General features: G+C 41.0%; 1 protein-coding gene across 8 annotated transcripts in view; it reads left to right on the top strand.

The window, feature by feature from the left end:
* NLGN4X (neuroligin 4 X-linked) overlaps positions 1 to 27,643 on the top strand; it is a 344,769-nt gene that overhangs the window by 188,125 nt on the left and 129,001 nt on the right. For 7 of the 8 annotated variants that reach the window (XM_027095517.1, XM_027095511.1, XM_027095510.1 and 4 more), the window contains 2 exons: positions 21,963 to 22,022; positions 25,499 to 25,651. In XM_027095517.1, coding sequence (XP_026951318.1) covers positions 21,963 to 22,022; positions 25,499 to 25,651 — 213 coding nt within the window. The remainder of the gene's footprint in view (positions 1 to 21,962; positions 22,023 to 25,498; positions 25,652 to 27,643) is intronic. The other variant, XM_027095518.1, reaches the window with a different exon arrangement.

Here is a 27,643-nt window from a genome sequence, read left to right as displayed (position 1 = left end):
GAACCCGTGTCCCCTGCATCGGCAGGCGGACTCTCAACCACTGCGCCACCAGGGAAGCCCTACACGTGATTTTTATACATGGTTTCTTATTACATTATTAGCTAAAATATTCTTTTTTGCAAATAATGTTTATTTGACATTCTTACATTGTTTCATAAGACATCTAGAACGATGATTCTTCTGTGCATAATTTTCAGTACTTCTCTGTCATGATTTCCCCATCCTTAACCTTAATTCTGACTTGATTCTCCTTCAATTCTTGAGCTCGATGGAGTTTCATTCTCCTCAGTGTGTTCCATTATTGGAACATTTCTTCATATGAATTTTACAAGATGCCCTCAGGAAGGATATAGTTTCTTCACACTTGCATCTCAGAAAATACTTTCTCGCAGGACAGCTTGCCAAGGGTTCTTCTGCCAAAATATGATAGATCTGACTCCATTAACTATTCCAGAGAATTCTAAGGTGAGAGAGATTTTTCTTTTCGTGTTTGTCATGGTCCTAAAGACATTTGGGGGAGCTTATCACAAGCAGACAGACAGACCTCAGATTGTATGAAGAATATAGAAGTGCACTGGAGCGCAAGATGGTGGTCCGTGAGGAGTGTCACAGGACCAAGAACCAGGGATGGGTGGGCCAACACCACCTAGAATGCTCTCTGCCCGTCCTGAGTCTGATGCTTCCTCATGGCACCTGTACCCACATGACTCTCTGCGTGTTTCTGACTGGCCGGCTCCTTTGGGAAAATGAGTATCCCAGGGTGTCTGCACGCCTGACCCTCACATCACAGCCAGAAGTGCGGGGGTGGGAGTGGGGCAGGGAGGGCCAGCATAGCCTTTGACGTGGCCCACCTCGACTAGGGATGCGGGGACGTGCAGTCGAGACGGACGCCTCCAAAGATGGCTGCCGTCGCACGGAGGCTGTTCGTGCTCTTCTCTGGGACCCTTGTCATTCTGTTCGGTTTTCTTTGCGTCACTAATTTTGAAGAACGTTACCAGGCTAGGTCTCCGCGTCTACCTCTTTTCATGTATTATTCTGGAAATGATGGGGCTGTTAATCTCAGGAATATGGTCTTTAGTCTTTACCTTAATTCCACACAGATCTGGGTCTTCCTTCTGCATCCTCCGTCTTATGTTTTATGTTCTTTACGGGTTGATTCCTTTTGCTGTCTTCCTGACTTACTAACACTCAAAATCATTTCTTCTTTGAGTCCCTTCCTTTTCTGACCATATATATATATTTTTTAAATTTAAATATATATAAATATGTATATTCCCTAAGTGATGCTAATCTTTATTTAAATATATATGTATACATATGTATGTGTATGCACAAATATATATGGTTATATACATACTTCCCGAGTGATTCAATTATTTATTTAAATGTATATACATTTTATAAACATTTGCTTTTATCATTTATTTTTATTTATTTTACTTTATTTTTTTAAATTAGTTAATTAATTTTTTGCTGCGTTGGGACTTAGTTACTGCGCGGGCTTTTCTCTAGTTGTGGCGAGTGGGGGCTACTCTTCGTTGCGGTGCGCGGGCTTCCCGTTGCGGTGGCTGCTCTTGTTGCGGAGCACGGGCTCTAGGCGCGCGGGCTTCAGTAGTTGTGGCGCACGGGCTCAGCAGTTTTGGCTTGCGAGCTGTAGAGTGCAGGCTCAGTAGTTGTGGCGCACGGGCTTAGTTGCTCCGCGGCATGTGGGATCTTCCCGGACTAGGGCTCGAACCCGTGAACCCTGCTTTGGCAGGCAGATTCTTCAAGACTGCACTTCCAGGGAAGTCCCTATCATTTATGTTTAAATAATATATATTTATATATATACACGTACACATAGGTTTGCATACCTATAAATGTACAGGCGGACCTCGGAGATATTGTGGGTTTGGTTCCAGACCACCACAACAAAATGAATGATGCAATAAAGCAAGTCACTCAAGTGTTTTGGGTTTTCAGTGCATATGAAAGTGCTCTTTACACTATAGTGTGGTCTATTAGGTGTGCAGTAGTTTTATGTCTAAAAAAATGTACAGACCTTACAAATCACTTATTGCTAAAAAATGCCCAAACAATTGCAATGGCTACATCAAAGATCACTGATCACAGATCCCCATAACAAATTACCAAAGTGTGACACAGAGACACAAAGTGACCAAATGCTGTTGGAAAACTGGTGCAACAGACTTGCTTGGTGCAGGGTTGCCCGAAACCTTCAAGTTGTGAAAAATGCCGTATGTGCAAAGCACAAAAAAGTGCAGTGCAATAAAACAGGGTATTCCTGTATAATTTTTAGTACATGATAAAAGTATATGCCTGTATATGTATGTGTATATACATTCTATAAGTGTGTGTGCGTGTGTGTTCACTCATGGCCGCTTTCAAAGAATGTCACTGTAAAAGCTACGTAATCATTTTTGTGCATATATATAACACAAACATCATTATTACCAAGTGCTGCCTCTCTTTATTAGTAAATGTATTTCAGCTCAGAATACGAACCTAAACGTTATCGTCTCACAAACATGCTCATTGTCTTTTTACATAATAAATATTTAATTAATCCAGAATTAATTTTATCTTACGATGAAGTTTTTATATTTTCCTCTTTTCAAATATTTAGTTAATGGTACTTTTTGAAAAGAAAGACTTTATCATACTCATTGTAACGTTAGTAGTAGTACAATAAATAATATAATGAGAGCAGCAAAACCTTATACCTCATTTGAGCCAAAATTATTCACACTTGCAAGTTTTGTTAGAATCAACATTAGAATAATTTTGTTCAGTTACCCCCAAATTTTGTCACTAATGAGTTACTTTGAAAATATATTAATATTGTTACTCAGTTTCTGCCACTGAATGCTTCCACATGTGTACAAGTCTTCTTTTATATCTCTCATAATTTTGTATATTTTATACAGTGTGTTATATACGTCTTAAGGTTATTACTAGATGGTTTATTATTACTACGAAAAGTATTTCTTTCTAAACATGTTAATATTCATATGTATAGAAGTTGATTTTGTGTATTGTATTCATCCAGTTAGAACTAAGAAGTCATCCCTTCTAACTTACTTAGTTGATGATCTAAACTGTTTTTCTCTGGTTAGATAATCTTAGGCAGGAATCATTCTTCCTCTTTAATATTTTCAGAAAATTCAGCCTTTCCCAAAGCCTGTTCCCTGCAATGTTACATCAGCTCCTTACTAACTGGATTAAAAAAGGATTCCCTGTCAAAATAGATATTGCCGACCCGCTGATCCTTTCATTAAATATTAATTGTATCAAATGCTGTTTGCCATTCTGCAAATACTTTTTTCTCATTTGACCGTATTCCATTGCTTAGCGTTGACTTTTCTCCTTCCACTGTTGACAGCAAGCGAAGTATTACATTTCTTCCTGTGGATCTGGTCTTCAACATTTGTAGAGTAACCCTAACTCTTTACTGGATTACAACATACTTTTCTTTCTTTTTTGTTCAATTTAACATTTTGTGTTGTTTATCAAACTGGTCGCCAGAGGACATCACCATGTGTGAGGTTACTTTCTAGTTCATTGTTGCCATTTGTGTTAACGTTTTGGGTAGAGAAGGAAAAATCCAATGGGATCTTCTGTGTTTGGAGACTCTGAAGGTCTTTACACCTGAGGGAACGCCGATGTGGTTCCTGTATATTGTATATTGGTGTCCATTTCCCTGTATTCAGATCTAAGTTACACATCTGCACCTTTTTCCTCCCAAAGAGTGGATTTTAATTCCTTCACTCCACTTGCTATTCCTTCCCATCAGCCTTTATCACCTCAGCCTTTTCTTTCTATCTCAGACTGGTCCCTTTTCATGCCTCTGAACCAAGGAAACTGCATCTTATTTTGCTCCGTGAAAAACTGCAAGCGGTTATCTAAATGTCCCCATGGAATCTTCCAAAGGCTGTGGTTATCTTTTGTTCCGCGCTGCTTTTATTTCCACACAAAACACGTACTGTCTTTCATTTTTTCTCTTTCCTCTTGGAGTAAGTCAGGATTTACCCAGATAAGGTGTCTGCCAACAGAAGGGATATAGATGTGAACGGTCCTTTCCTTTGCCAAGGGTCCAGCTGTCCTCGTCATTCAGTGGGGGTGGTCCCAGAGCACCTGCACACGTACCTGGGGGTTCCTTAGAAATGCAGACCCTTTGCAATTGTTGATCTATCTGACTCCTTCTCAAATTTCTAATGTGATATTCATCTCCAGGCAGTATGGTCCCTTACTAAGACAATCTCAGTACGTGTTAACATTCAAATACTCTGTACTTGCTGAGTGTGTGAAAAACTTCACTGGACATCTAAGACTTTTCCTGAATTGTCCAACACTGCAGCAGTGAGCAGCTGGCCGTTTCCACGCACCAACCCTACCTCTTTGCTGTTTGTTTTGGTTGATGTAAAATTTGTTTAATTTGAAGGTATATATATACAGATGTTGCAGTGAGGTTTCCTGAAATAATGACCAGTCAACCCCCTGAGGTAGGAGCACATCTCCCCAGTTTTGCGGTTTGTACACGCACTATTCTTTGTGATAGGTGGCTGAATTCAGGGGGAGAGGAGATTTCAATGATTCACTGATTGATTTCCTATAAGGTTTATAGAATGATTCCCAGTGTCGTAATGCCATCAGAAGATTCCTGAGCAGTAGACTGAATTCTCTGCAGTGTCGTTAATGGGTTCATAGAAAACCCACCAGAAGCAGCCTTGGATTTTCTGCCGTTGTGGATTTGCTGTGACGTTCAGATCTTCTTATTTGTTTTCATGAGTGTTTAAGTTGGGGAATTTGCATCTGAGGATGCTACCTGGGCACCATATCAGGAAGTCACTTCTTTTTTTTTTTTTGGACCGTGCTCTGCATGGCATGTGGGATCTTAGTTCCCCGACCAGGGATCGAACCCATGCCCCCTGCAGTGAAAGCATAGAGTGTTAACCGCTGTGCCACCAGGGAAGTCCCTAGGAAGTCACTTCTTTAGAGAGGTTCCTGCAGAGAAGTTTCATCCAAATCGTGAAAGCTGGTTGGGATATTGACCGGCAAGCAGATGTAATCATGGGAGCGAGAATGGCTTTTCTTGGTGAAGGATGGCAACTGAATATATTTTAACACTATTTACCATCTTCTTATTGACTCACGTCATGCTGTTAAATATTTTGAGCTGGACTTAGTCATTTCCTATTTCTTCAATTGAATAAGTAAGAATAGTAATAACCAAAATCCATAACCTGGAGAGATTTTCATAAATACCTGAAATTGCATATAATTACCAAAGAAATGAAATCATTCGGCTCGCAATGACTTTGTCTGTGGCTCTCAAAATATCATGCTTTCAAAAACGAAACTCATTTAGCGTAAATCTGTAAATACCTAGGGAGTTAGTAAGCTTACGTCTTGGCCTGAAGCAAATGCTTTATGGACTTACAATAGAAGGGATTGATTGGCTTAGAGTCATTAAGCCTATGGGATTAATTTGTATTAAAGAAAATCCCATCCTGCAGTCCCCACCCAGTACTGTTTTCTGAAGCAATATCATGCTAATTATCATGCTAATGTAAATATATAAGAATATTAAAACTGAAATAAATCAGAGATTATCGGACTGTTTAATAAAGCTGGGTCACATTTTGTGATCTACTGTTTATGTAGATGCTGAGTCCTTGGGGGCAGTGGCTTGAAGAGCTTAGGAATCTCTTTATCGGTACCAACTAGGACTGTATTCAAAACACAAGCGTTTTTTTTTCAAGTTCAGTGCCACAATCTCGCCTAAAGAATGGGCTTTCCTTGACAAAGGATATTCTGATAATTAAGAGTTCTACCTCTAGTCAAAAGGGTCTCTTTGCATGTACTCTTTCCACCCCATCCCTCCTTTGGAACTCAAATTCCGACATCTGGTTCTTGCCTTTCCCAGAACAAGAGTTGTCCTTCACCTACATAGTTATTTAGATATAATTTTCATTTTCTTTACTAGACCAGTGGATGTCATCGTTTACTGGGCTGGCCAAAAAAGTTCGTTCGGGTTTTGGCCAACCCAGTATTTGGGGGAGCAAAACAGAAATTGCTTTGTCACGGACTAACCTACCACCTTGCATACAATGCTTTTCACTCTTTGCTAAATGGTGACGTTACCTTGCCAGGATGCGTTTGAGTTCTGGGTTTGAATCCCCAGACTGTGGCGAGTTGATTTCCTGGACCAACTTACGTATCTGTTTTGGGGTACAGTTGTCTCTTCTCTATGGTTGGGGCAACAATAGTTGCTGACAAGTTTGCATATGGTTACAAAGTATATGGACCAGTGCCCTGCATGTATTAAGCCAACATGGCAATTTAGTTAACCATAGCGTCCTACTGAAATAACCGTCGTAGCAATAGGAGGACCAGTACGGTGTGGGTAAGGAGCGCCATGTGGTAATTTTCACTCTGTAACTGGCTAGCATGTTTCGTAGACCCAGCTATATATGTAAAGCCTGTTATGTAAATATTAGCTGCGTCACCAAATAGTCGTAGCATCTTTTAGGCAAGTCATCCTCATTTGATCTCCTTCACCTTCTTGACCTACAAAATAAAGATGTCACATAGAAGGATCTGGAACTCCTTGGAGAAACGTCTGATTCTAGAAATGGGGCAGAAAAGATACAAGATGGTCCTGAAGCATCTTATCGTGCCAGGAAGCAAGGCAGTGCTTAAAAAACAAAGAAAACACCCACAGCGACGGGGATATATTGAAGGGCTACAGAAACCAGGTGAAAGCGTTCTGACTGGCCAAAGCTAGAACAATTTGAGGAACAAAATTAAGTACTGTTGTAGTAAAAGACATACAATCCCATACATACATACCTACAATCCCATACGGTCCTAAATCACTGAAAAAATAAACAGGAAATGTGAGTTTCCCATTGCTGCTGTAACAAATGACCACACTGTTACTGGCTTATAATGACACAAATTTATCTTAGAGCTTTCAAGGTCAAAAGGCTAAACGGGGGACTGTCCTGGTGGCGCAGTGGTTAAGAATCCGCCTGCCAATGCAAGGGACACGGGTTTGAGCCCTGGTCCGGGAAGATCCCACATGCCACGGAGCAAGTAAGCCCGTGTGCGACAACTACTGAGCCTGCGCTCTAGAGCCCGGAGCCACAGCTACTGAGCCCGCGTGCCGCAACTACTGAAGCCCGTGCGCCTAGAGCCCGTGCTCTGCAACAAGAGAAGCCACGGCAATAAGAAGCCCGTGCACTGCAACGAAGAGTAGCCCCCGCTTGCTGCAATAGAGAAAGCCCGCGCACAGCAACGAAGACCCAAAGCAGCCAAAAATAAAATAAATATATAAATAAATAAATTTATTAAAAAAAAACCTTCGGGCTTCCCTGGTGGCGCAGTGGTTGAGAGTCCGCCTGCCGATGCAGGAGACATGGGTTCGTGCCCCGGTCCGGGAAGATCCCACATGCCGCGGAGCGGCTGGGCCGGTGAGCCACGGCTGCTGAGCCTGCGCGTCCGGAGCCTGTGCTCCGCAACGGGAGAGGCCACAACAGTGAGAGCCCCGCGTACCGCAATTAAAAAAAAAAAGTCCAAATGGGTCTCACTGGGCTAAAATCAAGGTGTAGGCGGGATTGAGTTCCTTTGGAGGATCTAGGGGAAAACTCATCTCTTGATAATTTTTTTTGTTTAAATTTATGGAGGCCACCTGCATTCCTTGGCTCAAGGCGCCCTCCTTAATCTGCAAAAAACAAAACAAAACAAACAACAACAATAAAACCCACCAAACAGTTTAGCATTTTCCAGTCTCTCTCTAACTCTGTCTTCTGCCGTCACCTTGCACTCTAAAGGACTCGGGATTCCATTGGGATAATCCAGGAAATTTCCTTATTTTAAGGTCAGGTGATTATCATCCTTAAGGGCATCTGCAAATTGAATTCCCTATTGCTGTGTATCATATCATATTATCAGGTTCTGGGGGTTAGGGCGTGGATCTCTTGAGGAAAGGGTGGCATGATTCTCCCTACCACTGGGGAGAGAAGACACCCCTCCCATGCAGAAGCATTCCAAATGATTTATGGAGATCCTCTCCCTCAAGGCGCTGGAGCATGAATCTCTGCCTCTTGGGTTTGGTTGTGCATGCTGACTGCCTTTCAGAGATTCTAAAATTCAAGGAGGAGAAAAGAGTCGCTTTATTTATTTAAAACATCTTTATTGGAGTATAATTGCTTTACAATGGTGTGTTCCTTGCTGCTGTATAACAAAGTGAATCAGCTTTACGTATACACGTATCCCCATATCCCCTCCCTCTTGCATCTCCTTCCCACCCTCCCTCTCCCACCCCTGTAGGTGGTCACAAAGCACCGAGCAGATCTCCCTGTGCTATGCGGCTGCTTCCCACTAGCTGTCTATTTTACATTTGGTAGTGTATACATGTCAGTGCCACTCTCTCACTTCGTCCCAGCTTACCCTTCCACCTCCCCATGTCCTGAAGTCCATTCTCTACGTCTGCGTCTTTATTCCTGTCCTGCCCCTAGGTTCTTCATGACCATCTTTTTTTAGATTCCGTATGTATGTGTTAGCATACGGTATTTGTCTTTCTCTTTCTGACTTACTTCACTCTGTATGACAGACTCTAGGTCCATCTACCTCACTACAGATGGCTCAATTTCGTGTCTTTTTATGGCTGAGTAATATTCCATTGTATATTTGTGCCACATCTTCTTTATCCAGTCATCTGTCCATGGACACTAAATCACAGGCAAGATCCTTTTTGACCCACCTCCTAGAGAAATGGAAATAGAAACAAAAATAAACAAATGGGACCTAATGAAACTTCAAAGCTTTTGCACAGCAAAGGAAACCATAAACAAGACGAGAAGACAACCCTCAGAATGGGAGAAAATATTTGCAAACGAAGCCACTGACAAAGGATTAATCTCCAAAATATACAGGCAGCACATGCAGCTCAGTATCAAAAAACGAGTCACTTTATGATGGAGAAACCTGACAGATGTGACTTTGGCCAGGTGATCAAGGTTAACATTCACAGTGATAAGTCATATTGAGAACATGCACCCTTGATATGATGCGATGAGGACACTTGACCTCCCGGCTTCCTTCCCCAAATTCACAACCGCAGTCTTGTCATGAAAAACGTCAAGAAAAAAAAAAAGCAAAAACCAATTGTGAGATATTCTACAAAACACCTGGTGAGAGCTCTTCAAAAGTGTCCAGGTCAGAAGAAACAAGAAAAGTCTGAAACTGTCATAGCCAAGAAGAATCTAAGGAGACATAATGACTAAAATAGAATGTAGGAGCCTGTGACAGAAAAAAAATGATAAAGGATATTTGGTGAAAATGAAGGAAACCTCAATAAAGTATGGACTTCAGTTAATTATAATATTTCAGTATTGGCTCACTCATTATCACACATGGACCAGATGTTAATAAGAGAGGTATGAGGTATATGGCAGCTCTCTCTACTGTCTTTACAATCTTTCTTGACATGTGAAACTCCCCTAAAATCTAAGTTTATGAGAAAAAAAAAAAAAAGAAAACAAAAAGTGCAGATCACAGACCTTCGTCTGTAATTCCCAAGGACGCTTTGAGCATCCCAATGTACGATATCCATGAAAATACTTTGAAAATATCTTGCATTTAAAATCCAAATGGGATTTTGCTTAAAAAAACATCTTGCCTTCCATGTCATCCGCCTTGAGTCATATAGAAAACAAGTGATTATGATTCGCTTAATGCTAACACAGCACTGTGTTGGCGCCTCCCTGATCAGGGTCTTCCTCTGCTAAGTGGTTTTGGTTGCATAGGAAAGAGTCTATATACACCTGCCATCCTTGGGGACTGTGGGGCATATAAGTGACACGCCCATGTAATTGTCATGCAAGGCATAGTGTCCTCAGGGACACCCACAAAACATTGATGGAACACATGAATCGAGGGGTGGTTTCCTCCTGTGGAGTAGACCCTGGGGTGTCATACACCTGCCATACAGCTGCTGCCACTTGCACTGGGTGTTCTGAGGTTTTCAAAGTTAGACAGTGAGTCCCAGGAGGGAGATTTAGATGGTTCACAGCCTCAGAATCTAATAAGAGAATCTGGGAGGCAGAAACATGCAGTAAATACTTGGGGAGCCATTAAAACACCACCACCTGGCACTCATATGAGCCAGCGCTTACGAATCACTGGCTGTGCGCAAGGCAGCGCTTACGAATCACTGGCTGTGCGCAAGGCAGCGCTTACGAATCACTGGCTGTGCGCAAGGCAGCGTTCACATCTTACCAGGGAACCAGTAGATTCTTAGGCAAGGTATTTCTGGTTAAGTGATTCTTTTAAGCTCCCCCTTCAGAAAGTTCCTGACGATTGGATTAAAGGAAAGAGTATAATGCTTTCCTAGTCTTCATTATTTTAGGGTGTACTCCTGGTAGTGTTTTGCTTAGTCACCATAAATATTTGGGTACTTCATATTCTGTGTTGATGTTCGCATTTTTTTTATTCCACTCTAGTCACACGGTAGTAGTACCAAGTACAGGAATGTTAATTTTCTATAACACAGAAACAAAATTAGGAGAAACAAAACAAACAGAAATAAAACAAACAGAAACAAAAAGGAGGCATGTACTTTTAAGGGAAAACCGTCACATTGGCTTTGGTTTACAAATACCAAGCATGCTGGGGAACCAGACACATTTCTGATCTAAAACGACCTCTTTGATGGAGGTGTATGTTGGGGCGTTAGGAGGCTGTGTGCCAGTCTGCGTGTGCACATGGCTGAGTGTGTGTGTGTGTGTGTGTGTGTGTGTGTGTGAGTGAATGTGAATGAGTGCTCTGGTGGTGCAGTGGCAAAGAATCCTCCTGCCAATGCAGGGGACATGGGTTCGAGCCCTGGTCTGGGAAGGTCCCACATGCTGCGGAGCAACTAAGCCCATGTGCCACAACGACTGAGCCCACGTGCCACAACTACTGAAGCCCGTGCACCTAGAGCCCGTGCTCCACAGGAGAAGCCACCGCAATGAGAAACCCGCGCACCACAACAAAGAGTAGCCCCCGCTCGCCGCAACTAGAGAAAGCCCGCGTGCAGCTGTGAAGACCCAACGCAGCCAAAAAAAAAAAAGAAAAAGAAAAGGGTTGAGAGTCATTTCCCTTAAGTTTGTTTTCTGGTTGACATCTCTGTTGTTTATATCAGTACATCCTTTAGTTTCTAACTGAGCAGAACAAGGGACAGCTCTATGGTGGCCAGTCAGCTAAGTTCAAAAGTGGATGAAGTGGCCGTAGTCCTTATCTGAAGTAATAACGATCATACATTCCAGACTCCTCAGTGACTTTGTGATTCTTAAAAATGTATATATTTCTTGGGGCCTTTAACTGGGGTCATATCATTTGCATCTTCTGGCTCCACAGGGTCAGGCATTGAAGAGTGGGATGATTTTGTACAAATCTAGACTTCATTTGATTCTGAGGACATGATTGCCTGCTAGGTCCCCATGTTAGACGCAGAGTCAAGGAAAGCCAAAGACAGCTTGAGTGATTTGCCTGGTAAAGATAGACAAGCCACTTCTGAGGCAGACAGTTTATTCTTTTCTTTTCTTTATTTATTTTGTTGAAGTACAGTTGATTTACAATGTTGTGTCAGTTTCATGCATATAGCGAAGTGATTCAGTTATACATACTTACATATCTATCTTTTTCAGTTTATTCTTTTACCTAGACAGAAAAAGGAGAATAAGCTGAAGGTTCCAGTTCCTCATAATTCTTGCCCTCCACACCAAAAACTCACATAGAGCTTTCACCCATTATCAGTGGTGTGTGTTCTGGCTACATAAAGAAGCTTTTGATCACAGTTAACACTAGGAAAACCACTGAAAATCTTCCAGACTCTCTTGGTAAGAATGTGTGTGTGTAATCTCTCTCCCTCCCTCCCTCCCTCCCTCCCTCCCTCGCCCTCCCTCACTCCCTCCCTCCCTCTCCCTCCCCCCTCCCTCCCTCTCTCTCTCTCTCTCTCTCTCCCACACACACACACACAGGTTTATTTGTTTTTTTTTTTTTTTAGTACAACTATATTTCAAGAGGTGTCTCAGGGCAAACCAAAGCCAATTTCATTTTCAACACGTGTTTTCTGAATAAAGATGCATAAAAAACGTCAAGCATAATTCAATACTAAATTAGTTCCAGTTTTAAATACATTGTCATTTAATCTCAAACTCACAGAGACTGTTAGGGGGAATACATTCTATCAGGTAAAGTGCTAATAAACTTGGGGGAGATTGATGTAAATCTAATTGGATCTGTCTATCATTCCTGTGAGCAGAAATATTTCAGTAGCACAGTTCATAACAAAAACTGCTTATGGGGGCTTCCCTGGTGGTGCAGTGGTTGGGAATCAGCCTGCCAATGCAGGGCACACAGGCTCGAGCCCTGATCCAGGAAGATCCCACATGCCGCGGAGCAACTAAGCCCGTGCGCCACAAGTACTGAGCCCACGTGCCACAACTACTGAAGCCCGCGCTCCTACAGCCCGTGCTCTGCAGCAAGAGAAGCCACCACAATGAGAAGCCCGTGCACCACAACGAAGACCCAATGCAGCCAAAAGAAAAAAGAAAAAGCTTATGGAAGTCTGTGCAGTGTCCTGAGATTTTAATAAGAAGCATAGACATACATCAGACACCTATAAAGTTTTAGATTTATTTTGATTCCTACCAGGCAAAGTGTGAAATCAGTGCCTCCTAATTCCAGCTAAACAAGAAAGGAAAATTATTATTCATATTTTTCTCCGTCTGCTTCCAAAGCCAGTCAGAGAGAAAGAAAACATACCCCACCCAAAAAAAGAACCCACTGCTCTTACTTCCCGTTGTTGCAGGGAGGCCTTTTGAAGTGCCAGGATGTTAGAAAGAATTAGACCTATTTTTACTGTGATCACAAAAATGCGCCTTTAATTTTCCTGAAATGACAATCCAAGGTAAATTAAGCGGCAGAATTCTCTTTTTCCTTTTCTTTTTTTAAAGTATAGTTGATTTACAATATTGTGTTAGTTTCAGGTGTACAGAAAAGTGATTCAGATATACTATATATATATAAACATCTATATTTTTTAGATGATTTTCTATGATAGGTTATTACAAGATATTGAATATAGTTCCCTGTGTTATAAAGTAAATCCTTGTTGCTTTTCTGTTTTATGTATAGCAGCTTGTATCTGTTGGTCCCGTACTCCTAGTTTATCCCTATCCCCTTCTCCCTTTGGTTACCATAAGTTTGTTTTCTGTGTCTGTGAGTCTGTTTCTGTTTGGCATACAGATTCACTTGTAGTATTTTTTAGATTCCACATATAAATGATAGTATATAATATTTGTCTTTCTCTGACTTCACTTAGTATGGCAGTCTCTTGGTCTATCCATGTTGCTGGAAATGGCATTATTTTCTTCTTTTTTATGGCTGAGTAATATTCCATTGTATACATGTACTACATTTTCTTTATCCATTCCTCTGTTGATGGACAATTAGGTTGCTTCCATGTCCTGGCTATTGTAAATAGTGCTGCCTTGAACACTGGGGTACATGTATCTTTTCGAATTAGAGTTTTCTACAGATATTAGCCCAGGAGTGGGATTGCTGGATCATATGGTAGCTCTACGGTTAGTTTGTTGAGGAACTTCCAGACAGTTTTCCATAGTGTCTGCACCAATTTCCATTCCCACCAACAGTGTAGGAGGGTTCCCTTTTCTCCACACCCTCTCCAGCATTTATTGTTTGTAGACATTTTGGTCATGGCCATTCTGATTGGTGTGTGGTGATACCTCACTGTAGTTTTGATTTGTGTTTTTCTAATAATTAGTGATGTTGAGCATCTTTTCATGTGACTATTGTCTATTTGTATTTCTAGAAAGATTCTTCTTAAATAAATATTTGCTTTGTGTTGCCTGATGCAGATTTTCCCGAGTAGAAAAAGCCCTTGTTTCTTTTTCAGAGCATCTGTTGGCCATCTGTATGTCTTCTTTGGAGAAAAGTGTATTTAGGTCTTCTGCCCATTTTTCCATTGGGTTTTTTGGTTTTTTGTTATTGAGTTGTATGAGCTGTTTGTATACCAAATCTCAGCTTTTTAAATCATCCTTTATTTAGTCCATGGTGCTTTGGGTTGGAAATCTTGAGTGTCCTCAGCTGGGAGGTTCTTGTGTCTGGGATCAGCTTGCAGGTCACAGGTGCCCACTGGGCAAGGTCTCTCTCAACAAGGATGCTCATCTGTGGTTGACTGACACACGGGGACTATGAACTCCACAGGTATGGGGACCTTGGGGTCCCAGGCTTGGAACTGGTCCATCATCATTTTTTTCTGTTGGGAAAACAAATCATAAAACCTTTCAAGATCCAAATGGTGGGAACACAAACTCACAAAATCACAGGATTGTAAAATTGGGGAACTTTTGCCAATCAACTACATCCTATAACTCAGTGATTCTCTATCTGTTTATATATTCTGGGGCAGAGATCTTCAAATTCAGAGATAGCTTTCTGAACTTTTTTTTTCAAAGTATAACTCAGCTGATGACTTTAGGGCAATAAATTTCCATACACTCCCCTTGTAGGTGTTGTTTTTTCTAAGGCTTTCTGGTCACCAAAACCCCTCCCCCACGTTATGAAAGAGTGGCCTTCAGGGCTGATCACAAACGTGACCTTCCTGCATTGCCATGGCATGTATATAAAAAAAAAAAGAGATAAATCATTCCAAATGCTGGTTTCAGGGAATCACTTTATTGAAGGTTCCATTAGACAAGCTTCCCAGATGTACACATATTTTTGTTAGTCACGTAACTTGGTCTTGTTTAGATATTCTGATTTCAGGGAGAAGCAAACATGAAGGAGTAGGTCAGCTATGCTGATTTCTTCAAGTGCAGAAGTTGAACTTTTCTGTCGGTGCCAAGTTTTCAAGCGGCACATACATTGGATGGACCCACAGATAAAATGTTTCATGTTGCCTTTGAGATTCACTGTGCTAATTAATGTGAACGTGGAGGTTAGAGCCTGTGTTATGATTTATGTGTGGAGAGTGTGGACTGAAAAAAACGCACAACCTAAAAGTTGAGAATTACGTTTTCTTTGGCAGACTTTCTGAGAACTTAAGTGTGGGACACAGCAACTCAGATAGCTCTGAGGGGCTGCCCCAGAGAGGTAGGGGAGGAGCCTGGATGTATAGGAGTTTTTGCAACAAAGACCAGGTAGTCAGAGCATCAAAAGATGACTGTTCATGAATGAAAACCAGACATCTCAAGTTAATGGATTTAGCATTTTTCTATGTATGGGAAGATGCAAGAGTCTGGGCTGACTGAAGTCATTCCTTTGATATCCCATTAACTGTCTTGGGCGAGTTTCCAACTTGTCTCCATCCTGAATTCCATCTGGATGCCGGTGGTTGAGGGCCTGATGGCTGCAGCATCCTTTGTTTACTGATACGGCAGGCGACATTCTCCATCCACAAGTGTTTATCTCTGTTACAGCCCGTCATCAAGGTGTCGGGGTGACAGAAGAGGTATCCCAGTGGTGTTCCTGCCCTGCTTCCCTCTCCTGGGGTCTTGAGTGCCCCTGTTCCCCTTCCCCTCCCACTCAGAGCAGCCCACCTCCTTTGCTTATAGAAAGGGAGCCCTCACCCTAGCTCACCCGTGCGTGCTTACTTATTGGTACCCACCACGTCCTCAGCGAGCAAGCACCTTCCCATCATAGACAACTCCCAACCAAGAGAGTAAATGAATGAAGACATCCATCAGCCCCATCCGGAGTCATCCTGTGCAAGTCGATCTCCGATAGGAGTGACCTCCTTCAGGATGGGTGTGTCTGCCTCAGCTGCCTCTCCTCCCCTGGCCGGGGCCAGCGTACTTGAAGTGTCAGTACATGTTTGCAGGAGGAATGGGTGTACCAGTGAATAAACTAATGAGGACAGCTTGAGGTGGGGCAGGTCCCAGTCAGTTCATTGCTGGAGTGAGCCCAGGGTATCTTAATTGCTTGCTGGTCTCCTACCAGGATTGGTTACATTCAAGAAGTAGTCCTCTGTGGCCCAGTGACTAACTAATCCATCACATCTGTGATGGCCAAGAAAGCATTTCTCTCTCCCATACCCCAGTATACAACTTCCTCTGTATGGAAAACAATGCGTTTAGCCAGACGGGCTCTTTTTAAGATGTTTCCTTGAGATAACAAGATTAAGAAGGACTTGGAATTTGCCCTTGGAAGGGACCAAAAAAAAAATAATAATAAATATGAGCTGATAAGTACATTTTAATAGGATATCTTGCATTAAGAGCAATAATTGGAAAGGTTTTTTGGGGGTTCTGTCATTTCTTTATATTGAGTAGATAACGTGATCACATAACACCATTGGTGACTTTATTTCATGATTTGCATACTTTGATGGTACTATAACTTAATGTATGTTAAAAAGAACATTTATAAAATTAGTTTCCTGCCTCAGAATGTTAACTGCAGCATCTAGAAGTTTTCCATAGACTTTTATTTTCTCATTGACTCTGGTTGGTCTACGTTTTCCGAATTGTCTGCAAAGGGTTCCTATTACATTTATGACACAAAGTACTGTTTTAAATAGTTTGACTTTTGAAAATGATGTAGATAAAGCACTAAAAGGGAACATCAGAAGAACAGGTATAAAAAAACCACGGACATCCTTCAGGACTTGGGACATTGAGATCTTTTATTTATAAAATCATATTTAAATTTTAATAATGGAATATATTTGTTTGAAGTTATTTCAGTATTCCCTTTAATATTTAGAGCCATTTCCCCACTGAGGTTTGCTGGAGATGCTAACTATTAGATGTAAAGAAATATTGTTCTGGTCTTTTGGGGACCAGGAGAAAACTCATGGCCTGTCTGGACTTGGAAATGCCTTTTCAGCAGCTGCGGGGTGGGTTTACTCTGGAATAAATGACAGCAGAATCTTTTTCCCTGTGTCCTCCAACACCTGTGTTTACATAGTTCATGATTGTAACTAAATGAGATACTCAAGAGAACTCAGTTGGTTTTTAGGCCATTTAATTAGTTATAATTGAGAGAACAAATATTGCAGCAGCTTACGGAAAAAAGAACAAAAGTGTGGGAAATTCAATATACAAAGAACATTAAAGGCGATATCTAATTATGTTTCTGGGTTAGACTCTGCTCTATAAAATTAATTTAAAATTGTAGTGTGGCAAATAATTTCCATCAAAATCTCAGCAGGTGTTTTTTGCTTCCGTTGACAAGCTCATTGGAACGTTTGCCTGGAGTGGCGGAGCACCTAGAAAAACCAAACTATCTTGAAAAAGCAGAAGAAAGTTGGAGGACTTGCCTTTCCCTGTTTCAAAACGTACTCTAAAGCTCGGGCAGTAGGGAACTCATGTGGATAGAAATATAGAAGGGAGGACTTCCCTTGGTGGTACAGTGGTTAAGACTCCAAGCTCCCAATGCAGAGGGCCCGGGTTCCATCCCTGGTGAGGGAACTAGATCCCACATGCCGAAACTAACAGTTCACATGCCACAACTAAGGAGCCCGCCAGCTGCAACTAAGACCAGGTGCAACCAGATAAATAAATTAAATAAATAAATTAAATAAGTATTAAAAAATAGAAATATAGAAGGGGATATAATTAAAGAGTCCAGAAATAAACCCTCATGTGTATATGCAATTGACTCACAAGAGTAGTGTCCCAGCAATTCACTGAGGAAAGAGTGTCTTTAGTACGTGGTGCTGAGACAATTGAATAAAGGATGCATTTCAAACCTTCCCTCGTATCATATGCCAACATTGACTCAAAATAAATGAAAGATATAGGAAGTAAAATTTTTAAACATCTAGGAAAAAACATGAAATCTTCAGGGCCTTTCACTAGGTGGAATTTCTTAGATGTGATATCAAAAACACAAGCTTTAAAAAAAAACCAGTCGGTAAGTTAGACTTCATCAGAATTAAAAAATTTTGCACTTCAAAAAACACCACTGAGAAAATCAAAAGAGAAGACACAGACCAGGAGAAAAGATTTGCACATCATCTTTCTGGCAAAAGACCTGTCTTTAAAAAATATAATTACAGTTCAAGAATAAGGAACAAAGAACCCAATTTAAAAAACGGGGAAAATATTTGAATAGACATCCCGCCAAAGAAGATAGTACAGGAGAAGATCCTTGACGTGATTAAGTCATTAGCGAAATGCAAATTAAAACCACAGTGAGGCACCGTCTGACACCTGTTAGGATGCATATAATCAAACAGATAATAACACGTCTTGGGTAGGAGGTGGAGAAAGTGGAACCTGCATATACTGCTGATGGGAATATACAGTGAGGCAGCTGATTTGGAAAACAGTCTGTCAGTTTCTTAAAGTACTAAACATAAATGCGCCATGTGACATAGCAATTCCACTCCTTGATATACACCCAGGAAGATATACATCTGTAAAAAATATTGCATATAAATGTTCATAGCAGCGTTATTCATACTGGCCACCAAGTGGAAATAAGACAAACGGCGTGTCAGTCAGCAGATGAGTGGATAAACAAGATGCGGTGTAGCCATGAAGTAGACTATTATTCATCTGTATGAGTAATAGGAAGGAAATACTGATGCATGCTACAACACGGACGGACTTTGAAAACGTTATACTGAGTGAAGGAAGCAAGACACAGAAGACTACACACTCTATGAATTTATTTATGGGAAATGCACAGAAATGGCAAATCTAGACTAAGTCACTCGTTGACTAAGTGAGACTGAGGTTAGGAACATCAAATGCCGGCAGTTGGGCACCAGCAGTCATTTTGGGGTGAAGGAAATATTCTAAAATGGGATTATGCTGATGCTTGCACCACTCCATACATTGACTCAAAAAACACTCCTTGGGCTTCCCTGGTGGCGCAGTGGTTGAGAGTCCACCTGCCGATGCAGGGGACACGGGTTCGTGCCCCGGTCCGGGAAGATCCCACATGCCGCGGAGCGGCTAGGCCCATAAGCCATGGCCGCTGAGCCAGCACGTCCGGAGCCTGTGCTCCGCAACGAGAGAGGCCACGACAGTGAGAGGCCCACATAACGCAAAAAAAAAAAAAAAAAACACTCCTTGAACTTTACACCTTGATGAGTTGATTTTATGATTGAAAATTATACCTCAGTAGAGCCCTTAAAAATCACACTTGGTTGAACAAAGGAATTTGGTAAAGAGTCAAAGAGACTACCCTGGATTAGCATTTAATCAGTGATGTATCTAGGTTATACCAATTTTCAAAGCATTGTCAGTCTTCAGAACGTCTTCCTCCATCTTTGGAGGGAAGTCTCCTTGAATACTGCCTCTCCTCCTGCCCCGGGGAGAATTTCAGATGACTCAAATTTCACGCATTGATGGTGAGCCTGAGGACATTGAGAATTGGGTCTTGGGAAAGAGCTCTGGCATTTAACTCACCCCAGACCTTGCAGAATGGCCTTTGTTTGGGTTTGAGCCAGTCCAGCGATCATGCGCCTGAGTTTCCAGCTGCAGCTGGGAAGACAGAGGAGTTTTATAAGAAGAAAATCCCGAAGAAGGCAGGGATATTAGGACAGGCTCGTGGGAAAGGCAAAGTCCAGTTATGGAGTCCTAATTAAAGACCTTTCTTAATGCCGACTGCTGTGGGAAGGCTGGTGCTCAGCAGAGTTGGTCAAATTTTTTTATTATTTTTTTTGCGGTACGCGGGCCTCTCACTGCTGTGGCCTCTCCCGTTGCGGAGCACAGGCTCCGGATGCGCAGGCTCAGCGGCCATGGCTCACGGGCCCAGCTGCTCCGCGGCATGTGGGATCTTCCCAGACCGGGGCACGAACCCATGTCCCCTGCATCAGCAAGCAGACTCTCAACCACTGCGCCACCAGGGAAGCCCCGGTCAAACTTTTTAAAGGGACACATTTTCTGGGAGGGAATCAGCTTTGTCAGACAACATTTTCTCTCCCCTAATCCATTGCATGTGTTTTGACTACACCTTCATTTTTCTAGTGTCTTCTCTTTTTTAATGAAAGAGGTGACCTGTTTCTCTACAAACTTAGAAAATCTTCAAAAAATTGAAATGTTTTTCAGAAATGAGAAGGATTTTAGTTCTGTCATCCGTGTAGTGTGTTTCTCTGAGAAGGGCATTTCTTATACGCTTCTTAACATGATTCTGCCATAAATTCAGCCCATGAGATAGCTTTGAAATCAGTTTTCTATTGATAAACTCTGACCAAAACAGCCCAAAAGACAATGGAGCTAATTTGAAGAGGTTTTTTTTTTGTTTTTTTTTTTTTAGTTTTTTAAGTTCTTTCAGCACAGTGGAATTCTTGGACGTGAATTGATTTCCATGTTAAGCTGATGACTATAATAGGCAGACACGTTTGTGTCATGGTGCTTTCTAAAAGATGGGACTTGAACGTGCTGTAAGGAAAACAGGTGGTCTCCTAGAAGACTTCATTCTACTTTCAAGTAGATGACGTGAAACTGGTAGTAGGCTTGAGTTTCAAAGGGTCTTGGGCATTTCTTTTCCAAGCTCTTGTCAATGACTTTAGATTAGATTGGTAACTTGAAATTGTCTACAGTGGGAAACTTTAAATCTCACTAACCAACAAACACGAGGGATCAGGTTTCCACCTACCATCACTGCTTGTACTTGTTTATCCACATGAAATTGACCATAATCAACCCGTATTGAGCTATAAAACCAGCAACGTCAGATCTTGGTTTCAAAATATGTTTAAGCCCCTCTGAGGTATGTAGAACTGACGGAGGCTTTCCAGCTACAAGTGTTGTGGGTGATAGTGACTAAATTTCCTCTCCCTTAACCCATGTATCCGTGGAGGAAGGCAAAGACCATTTTAATTGATGGCCACAATTTGAGGTATCCAGAACTGCCATAGGCATACCTGTGGGCTGTGCCTGTCTATAGAAAGAAGGCAGTTGAGCTAATTAAACACCTCAAGTGGTATTGAATGTTTTAGCTTCTTGTATCTGGAAAATAGAAAAACCAAAATGGCACACTGCATACGGAGAGCATAGGAGAGTTTTGTTTTTTACCTTTTTTCCATTTTTTTTTTTTTGGCGTGGTTAAGGGACCCTCTGTTCATTTTGCCTACATGGAAATTTCAAGGCGGTTTATGTTTCAGGTCATCCAGGTAGGTGACTTCATTTATTTATTTATTTATTTATACAAATAGCAATAACATTCAAGCAATATCTAATAAGTGTTTCAAACACAGAAAAAAATTATTTATACTGTTATATCTTGACTTCAGAAATACTTATTGAAAGTGGTAGTTTGTTTACAGTTGACAAAAGGAATAAATAACGTGCAGTATTCTCTAGCTACTGGGGATAGGTGAGTCTTCATGATTTAAATAAAGTAGCGACATTTCTGATTTTTATTATAAGTGTTGTGCTTTTAAGTTCTTATGCATGAAACTAATGTTGGTTTTAAGATATTTTGATTAAAGTTCTTTCATGTTTATTGTTTAAATGTGTTTCTTCTTACATTATGGAATTTCCTAAGCAAACTGTATCAGTGACATTTCAAAAATTTATCTAGGTTATAACATGTTAAAACTAGAGGAACATTTGAATACTTCATATGCATTTCTTTATAAAATGTGGGAAACCCTTTTTAAAATAATTTTCTTTTTTTTTCAACTCACATTAGTTTTTTTTTTTGCAGTAGTATCATTTTAACCCCCAAACTGCATTTTCACAGAGTATCTAACATTTTTCGCAAGTAACATTTTGAATTTGTTCTTCTTGACATATTTATGTTCATATGCATTTTGCATCTCCCTATTTCATGTTTTTGAAATCCAAATGTAACAGATTTCAACTTTTTGTATGACATTATTTTTTTTTCTTTTACTGGGGTAGTATCTCTCTTTCTTCTGACTTTTTTGCAAACCTGTTGTTTTTGAATTCTCTTTTTTCCCTTTATTTTCCTTCTCAATATGACACCAGGAGCCAACACAAAGAAAAACGCTGATGATATAACCAGTAATGACCGTGGTGAAGATGAAGGTATTTTTTGTTTTTTTTCAAAGCTCGACCTTGGTGCATGATTTTATATCTTTCGTTCTTTTTTTTTTTCTTTTTTTTCATTTCAACCTGTTTTTCCTCCCTTATCTGAAGTGAGTACACTTTTGTGTGCTTTATTTTCTTCTTGTTTGGAAACCACTGTCATTTTTAATCCCAATGACCGTGTAGATGACTGCAAATCACCTGGGAGAACATGTATAAATGTTTCTCAGTATGAAGTGAGTAACAAAATGCAATTTACAAGGAAACTCTTTTTCTTTTTTTTTTTTGGCTTGGTCACAAGAAGAGAAAGTGAAATTTTAAAACATGCATGTATGCTTTCTTTTCTTCCTTCCGAATGTTATTTTATAATTTTGTATTTTGGAGCTTTGGTCTTCTTAATTTCTTCTGTGGACGGTGAGACACCTCAGTAGAACTTTTCAGGGGGTTGGCATTTCTGTTTTCGTTTGTTTTTAGGGTTTCTTTTTTTTTTTCAAACATACTGATTCCAAAATGGGACTTTCAAAGAATCTTCTCTGGCTCACAGTAAAATACATGAAAAAGTGTCTTAAAGAGAAGCTGTTTCTTTCAGAACTGCCTTTTATCAGCTTTAAAGAAAAAAAAAAAGGGGGATGGAACTGAAATTTTTCAAAAAGTTAGCTCTGTGCATCTTTGTCTTCACACCACAGCTGCTTTAAGAACATTTTTCCCCGAAAACGTTGTGGAGAGTTTCTTCTTGAAGGAGCTCAAATTGTTTGACAGATTATACTCCACAAGTAAAGTGATTTTTTTTTTAAAGATGAAAGCTAACATGACATCTAAACCATCATTAGCACATTGTATCCGCTTCCTTCAGCAGAATAAATGGTTTAGAAGAAAAGAAACAAAACATGTTTCAAGTCAGCCTTTGCTGGCTCTAAGGCTGTGTAGGCTGGGTGAAAACACGTTTTTCCCATCTGAGTAGCAAAATGCATGGATCTCCGTTTCTTTACCTTAAAACGTTGAAGGCCCTCGGTGGGCCTATGGTCCTCTGGCTGAAAGGCAGTTTAAAGTGCAGTGGGGAGCTCTCCTTGCTGGGAAGCAAAACTGCCTTCAAAGTCCCTTTTCGTCGCTTGCTTGGTTTTCCTGCCCTCTTGGAGTTTTTTCATGAATCAGTGGCTCTCCGAGAAAAGAGGTTTTGCCTATGTTGCTTTCTCGTGCCCGCGGTTCTCTCAACACTACTGCTAGTTAATTTTTTTTTTTAACCTGCGTTCATGGGGTTCTCCCTGCTTCTAATAACCCTCTAAGAAAGTTCTTCTGATGGCCTTGGAGTATCATACCTGCACCTGAATCCGCAGCTAGCTTCTCCTTTATGAGGCCTCAGGACACCTGTAGTTTTATCCGTATCCCTGTATAGCCAACTACGGGTGTTAGTTTGCATCTTGCTTTTTTTCTGGCTTTTCAGTGTATTATTCCCTTTTGACCGTTAGGATCTGTTTTCCCAGTGCTCACCAGTCAACCTTTATTACTGTTAACAGTAATTTTCCTTCTAGTTTTTTCCGTCTAGTTTTCCTTTAATACCAAGAAACTATGATCATTTTCTTCACTTTGCACGAATCTGGCATCTGGTTATTTCTTTCTCAACCTCATGAGAACCTTGTTCTTTGTGTCTTGGAGGTAAGAGCCGTTAACCTAACGTTTTCTGTGAGGGAACCCCGTAAAGCAGCCCTCAAAACCTCAACTTCTTCCTTTCTCACAGTGGAGTAGCGTGCCGCCTACTGCAGAATGGGAACATAAATAAGGGCTAACACAGCAAATCAGAGTCCAGAGAGAGGGGTGGATAGTGTAAAACACCAGACCCCTGTAGGGACGGTGATTTATTTAAAAATTCCACGTAGCATATGATGAGTGAAGGATTAAAAAATGATTTTTACTTCCTATTTAAGTTTTTTTTTTTGCGGTACGCGGGCCTCCCACCGCTCTGGCCTCTCCCGTTGCGGAGCACAGGCTCCAGACGCACAGGCTCAGTGGCCATGGCTCACGGGCCCAGCCGCTCCACGGCATGTGGGATCTTCCCGGACCGGGGCACGAACTCGTGTCCCCTGCATCGGCAGGCGGACTCTAACCACTGCGCCACCAGGGAAGCCCCCTATTTAAGTTTTACAGGAGAAAATAGTGTTCTGCGACAGATTAAATATCTGCAGACACAGGGGCAGCTTGACACTTTTTTCTGCACTTGACTGTGACCACTGGGTTTCTTTTGCCTTCGGGATGCCCTGTGGTGGCGCCCAGGAGCCTGTTCTGAGATCATGATCATAATTCATTTTATACGCAGCCACCATCCAAAGGGTGGTTTCTTTCCTTAAAATTCCTTTCTGATAGTTCAAAAGTGTCTCCATGCATTAGGGAAAAAAAGTTTTTATTTAAGAAAAAATGAAAATAAATGTACATGGATACATTTGGTTTTCTTCTGACATACAGATATTTAAATGACACACACATATATATGTATATGCAATACATAAATATCCAGAAATCATCGGAATCAAGGTCAGGATTCTTCAACATTAAAGGTAAAAAAGCCCAAGGAATGATTTCCACCAAACTAGTTATTTCACCACAACTTTTCAGAAAGTAGGCTCTACAAATAGACATATGGTCTCCAAACTTCTGTTGTCACAGAACATTGCAAAATAGGCTTTTCACATCATTGTTAAAATAAAATAATAATGACTCTGGGTGCTCTGGTTGCAAAGCACGATGGGAGTTTATATTCCCTGTAAAAATATGTAGCGTTGCCACACTTTCATCTTGAGGTTGGAATCTTGTGCCATTTTTATCCCAGCTCTCGTCTCTCTCTCTTTTTTTTTCGGTCACTTAAGTTGGGATATTACTGCAATCAGTAAATTAGAGGAAAAACACTTGCTTGGACATTTTGTTTTGTTTTTACACATTTCTGTCCTGTTGATCATTTTTAACCATTTGTTTTTTGTCATCATGGGCCCTGTATTGAGAGCTTACAGTTTCATGACTCGTTTTATGTTCTCATTGTTAAGTTGAAAATGAATCTATAAGCTCCTCTTTGACTGAAGATAGAAGTTGCAGTCAAGATAAATTATCATTTTGACGTTGATTTCACACTTACTTAGATGATAAAAATATATTTTGTAATAGATGCCCTTGTAGGGTTCGAGCACTCTTTAGGGAAGATGTATTTCTTCTCCATCCTTGCGTAGTTAGTGTTGTAGACACATACAGAAACCTACACCTGCACGCACGTTCCTTCCAATGCCTGCATCATTTCTATGAGTAGAAAATATAACAACATGGACCATTTTCCTTAGGCCATCTTACCAAGAACATACCAAATTTAAAAAGGGGCCATGCGATGGATTCCAGTCTAAACTAGGAAGAGTCACCCACGTCCTTTGCCCTTGACTTAGCATTGGTTCATCAGCATGATGTTTTATTGTGTTTCCTTACTTGGCTTTTTTTTCCAGACATCCATGATCAGAACAGTAAGAAGCCAGTAATGGTGTACATCCATGGCGGGTCTTACATGGAGGGCACAGGCAACATGATTGACGGCAGTATTCTCGCGAGCTACGGCAATGTCATCGTGATCACAGTTAACTACCGCCTGGGGATTCTAGGTGAGTGATTCCGTCTCGCTGATCACCGCACAGGAGGCCATGAGGAAGTTCTGCTTTCGGTTTGGGGCTCGTTGATTCTTTTGATTTGGGGCTCGTTGATAGAGTAACCGTGTTACTCTAATTCCTAGAAATCTCTACTACACAGAGCTCACTTCATGCTGCAAGATATATTTGTCCCTTAACGTTCACGCAGCGCCGTCTGTTTTTTGTTGTTGTTGTTGTTGTTTTTCAAAGTTTGCACTTTTTAATCCAGGAATTTCATTTCCTAGGATCTGCCTCAAACAAATGCAGCCTCCAAGGTGATCAGATGAACATGATACTTTATTGAAAGCACTTTTCTTTCTGTGGGCTTAGCCGACATAACCCTGTGGAATGAACACAGTTTGGAGACGTGTCTGATAACGCATTTGGTAATAGGTGATAACTTGGTAATGGTAGATAACGGCCACAGACATTAGCTTTCTTTTGTGGTTTTGTAGGTGTGTTAATCAGTTAATCGTTTGTCGGAAAATCTTTTACTTAATTGCTTAATGCGTTGTCTGTGTCTGTTGTATCTTGAAGAGTTGCATGGCTGTTGTATTTACGTGAGATGGAATACTCCTATTTGAATTTTGTAATTTGATGGTTTTTCATTTTATGTAAATTTTATGATTTATGATGAAAGGACATGGGCCAAGTGCGTAGGAATTCAAGAGCAGCTCTCCGTTGTTTCGGTGTTAACTTCGTTTTTCCCCAACTGGGGGTTGGAAAAATAAATAACATATTTTGAAGTTAATATTTCGAAGCTTAGCTTCTTCTGTGGTTTAGCCTGCTCTCGGTCAGTTCATGAATAATATTCCTAGCCTATGTAACAACGTTCGTTTTCAAGGCAAAAATGCATTGAGAGGATGCAGAAAATTGTTTACAGTAGGGTGGCTATGAGAATGAGATCTGTATGTCACAGGATGGTTACGGTAAAAGCTATGAAAAATAAAATGGACCAACGGACCTGTTTCAAATAAGAAACAGGGCTGAAATGTTTTCTCCAAACAGGCAAGTATCACTAAGAATATTTTATTTTCAACTTGAGGTTTTACTTTTGTTTTGAGCATTGTATTTCATTCACTACTGAACACATTCGCCTATAGAAGACCCCGGAGTAAGGGGATGAGTTGCAGGTGACCTTCTAATTTAGAAATGCACATCGCCCACAGATGTTTGCCAAGTTGGGCATTTGGGAGCATCGACAAAGTACTGGAAATGTCAGGTTTTTAGGATGAAACACAACAAAAAGCCTCAGAGTCTAGAGCCTTCTTGATTTCCTTTTCTTTTCTCGTCGGTGCCAGGAGCCAGGTCTTTGTGGGATGATTTCCATTCGTGTTGCACAGCAAGGGTGGCATGCCTCTCTGAATGTTTTTCAGAAGCCTCTGGCTAGTTGACTTGGCTACTGGTGTTTGAAACCGGAAATGTTGTTTCTTGTTGTTTTACAAAAGGTCCATTCTAAGGAAGAGGTGGGCAAAGGAAGCCACGGACCAGGGCTTGCTGCTAGCAGCCCTTTCAAAGAGGGCAGTGTGGGCGTCCCTCGGTAGCATCACCAGCTCTGGGCGTTGCTTTCTGAACAAAGCAATGGGCTTGGGTGAGTCCTTGCTTCAGTGGAATAACAAAGCGTCCTCCTGCCTGCACAACACGGTGGTGATGTGACTTAAAAGGTTAGATTTAAAAAAAAATCGTTTTTCTCCCCCCCCCCCCCCCGTTGAACGCCAAACTGGTATTAAGCAGCTTAACACAGTGATCTCTTATCTATTGGCCCATTTGTGAATCTAGAAAAGTACTGTGGGAATTATACACACCTTTATTCTTTTATTTTAAGAAAAGAAGAAAAAAATAGCTTGCTTTTAGAACTTTTCTCATTGAACAATTTTAATTTTACCTTTTGCTGCTGAGCGTGAAAAAGAAAAAATCTTGGTAAGATAACAGAGGGCTGTGAGAGTTGTGGCCTGGAAATAAAAGAAG

The sequence above is a fragment of the Aethalodelphis obliquidens genome, unplaced genomic scaffold, assembly GCF_003676395.1.
Source record: "Aethalodelphis obliquidens isolate GAN/ISIS:26980383/991018 unplaced genomic scaffold, ASM367639v1 scaffold91, whole genome shotgun sequence".
NCBI lineage: Eukaryota > Metazoa > Chordata > Mammalia > Artiodactyla > Delphinidae > Aethalodelphis > Aethalodelphis obliquidens.
The sequence above is the reverse complement of the archived record's forward strand: the minus strand, read 5'-3'. Positions and strand labels throughout refer to the sequence as shown.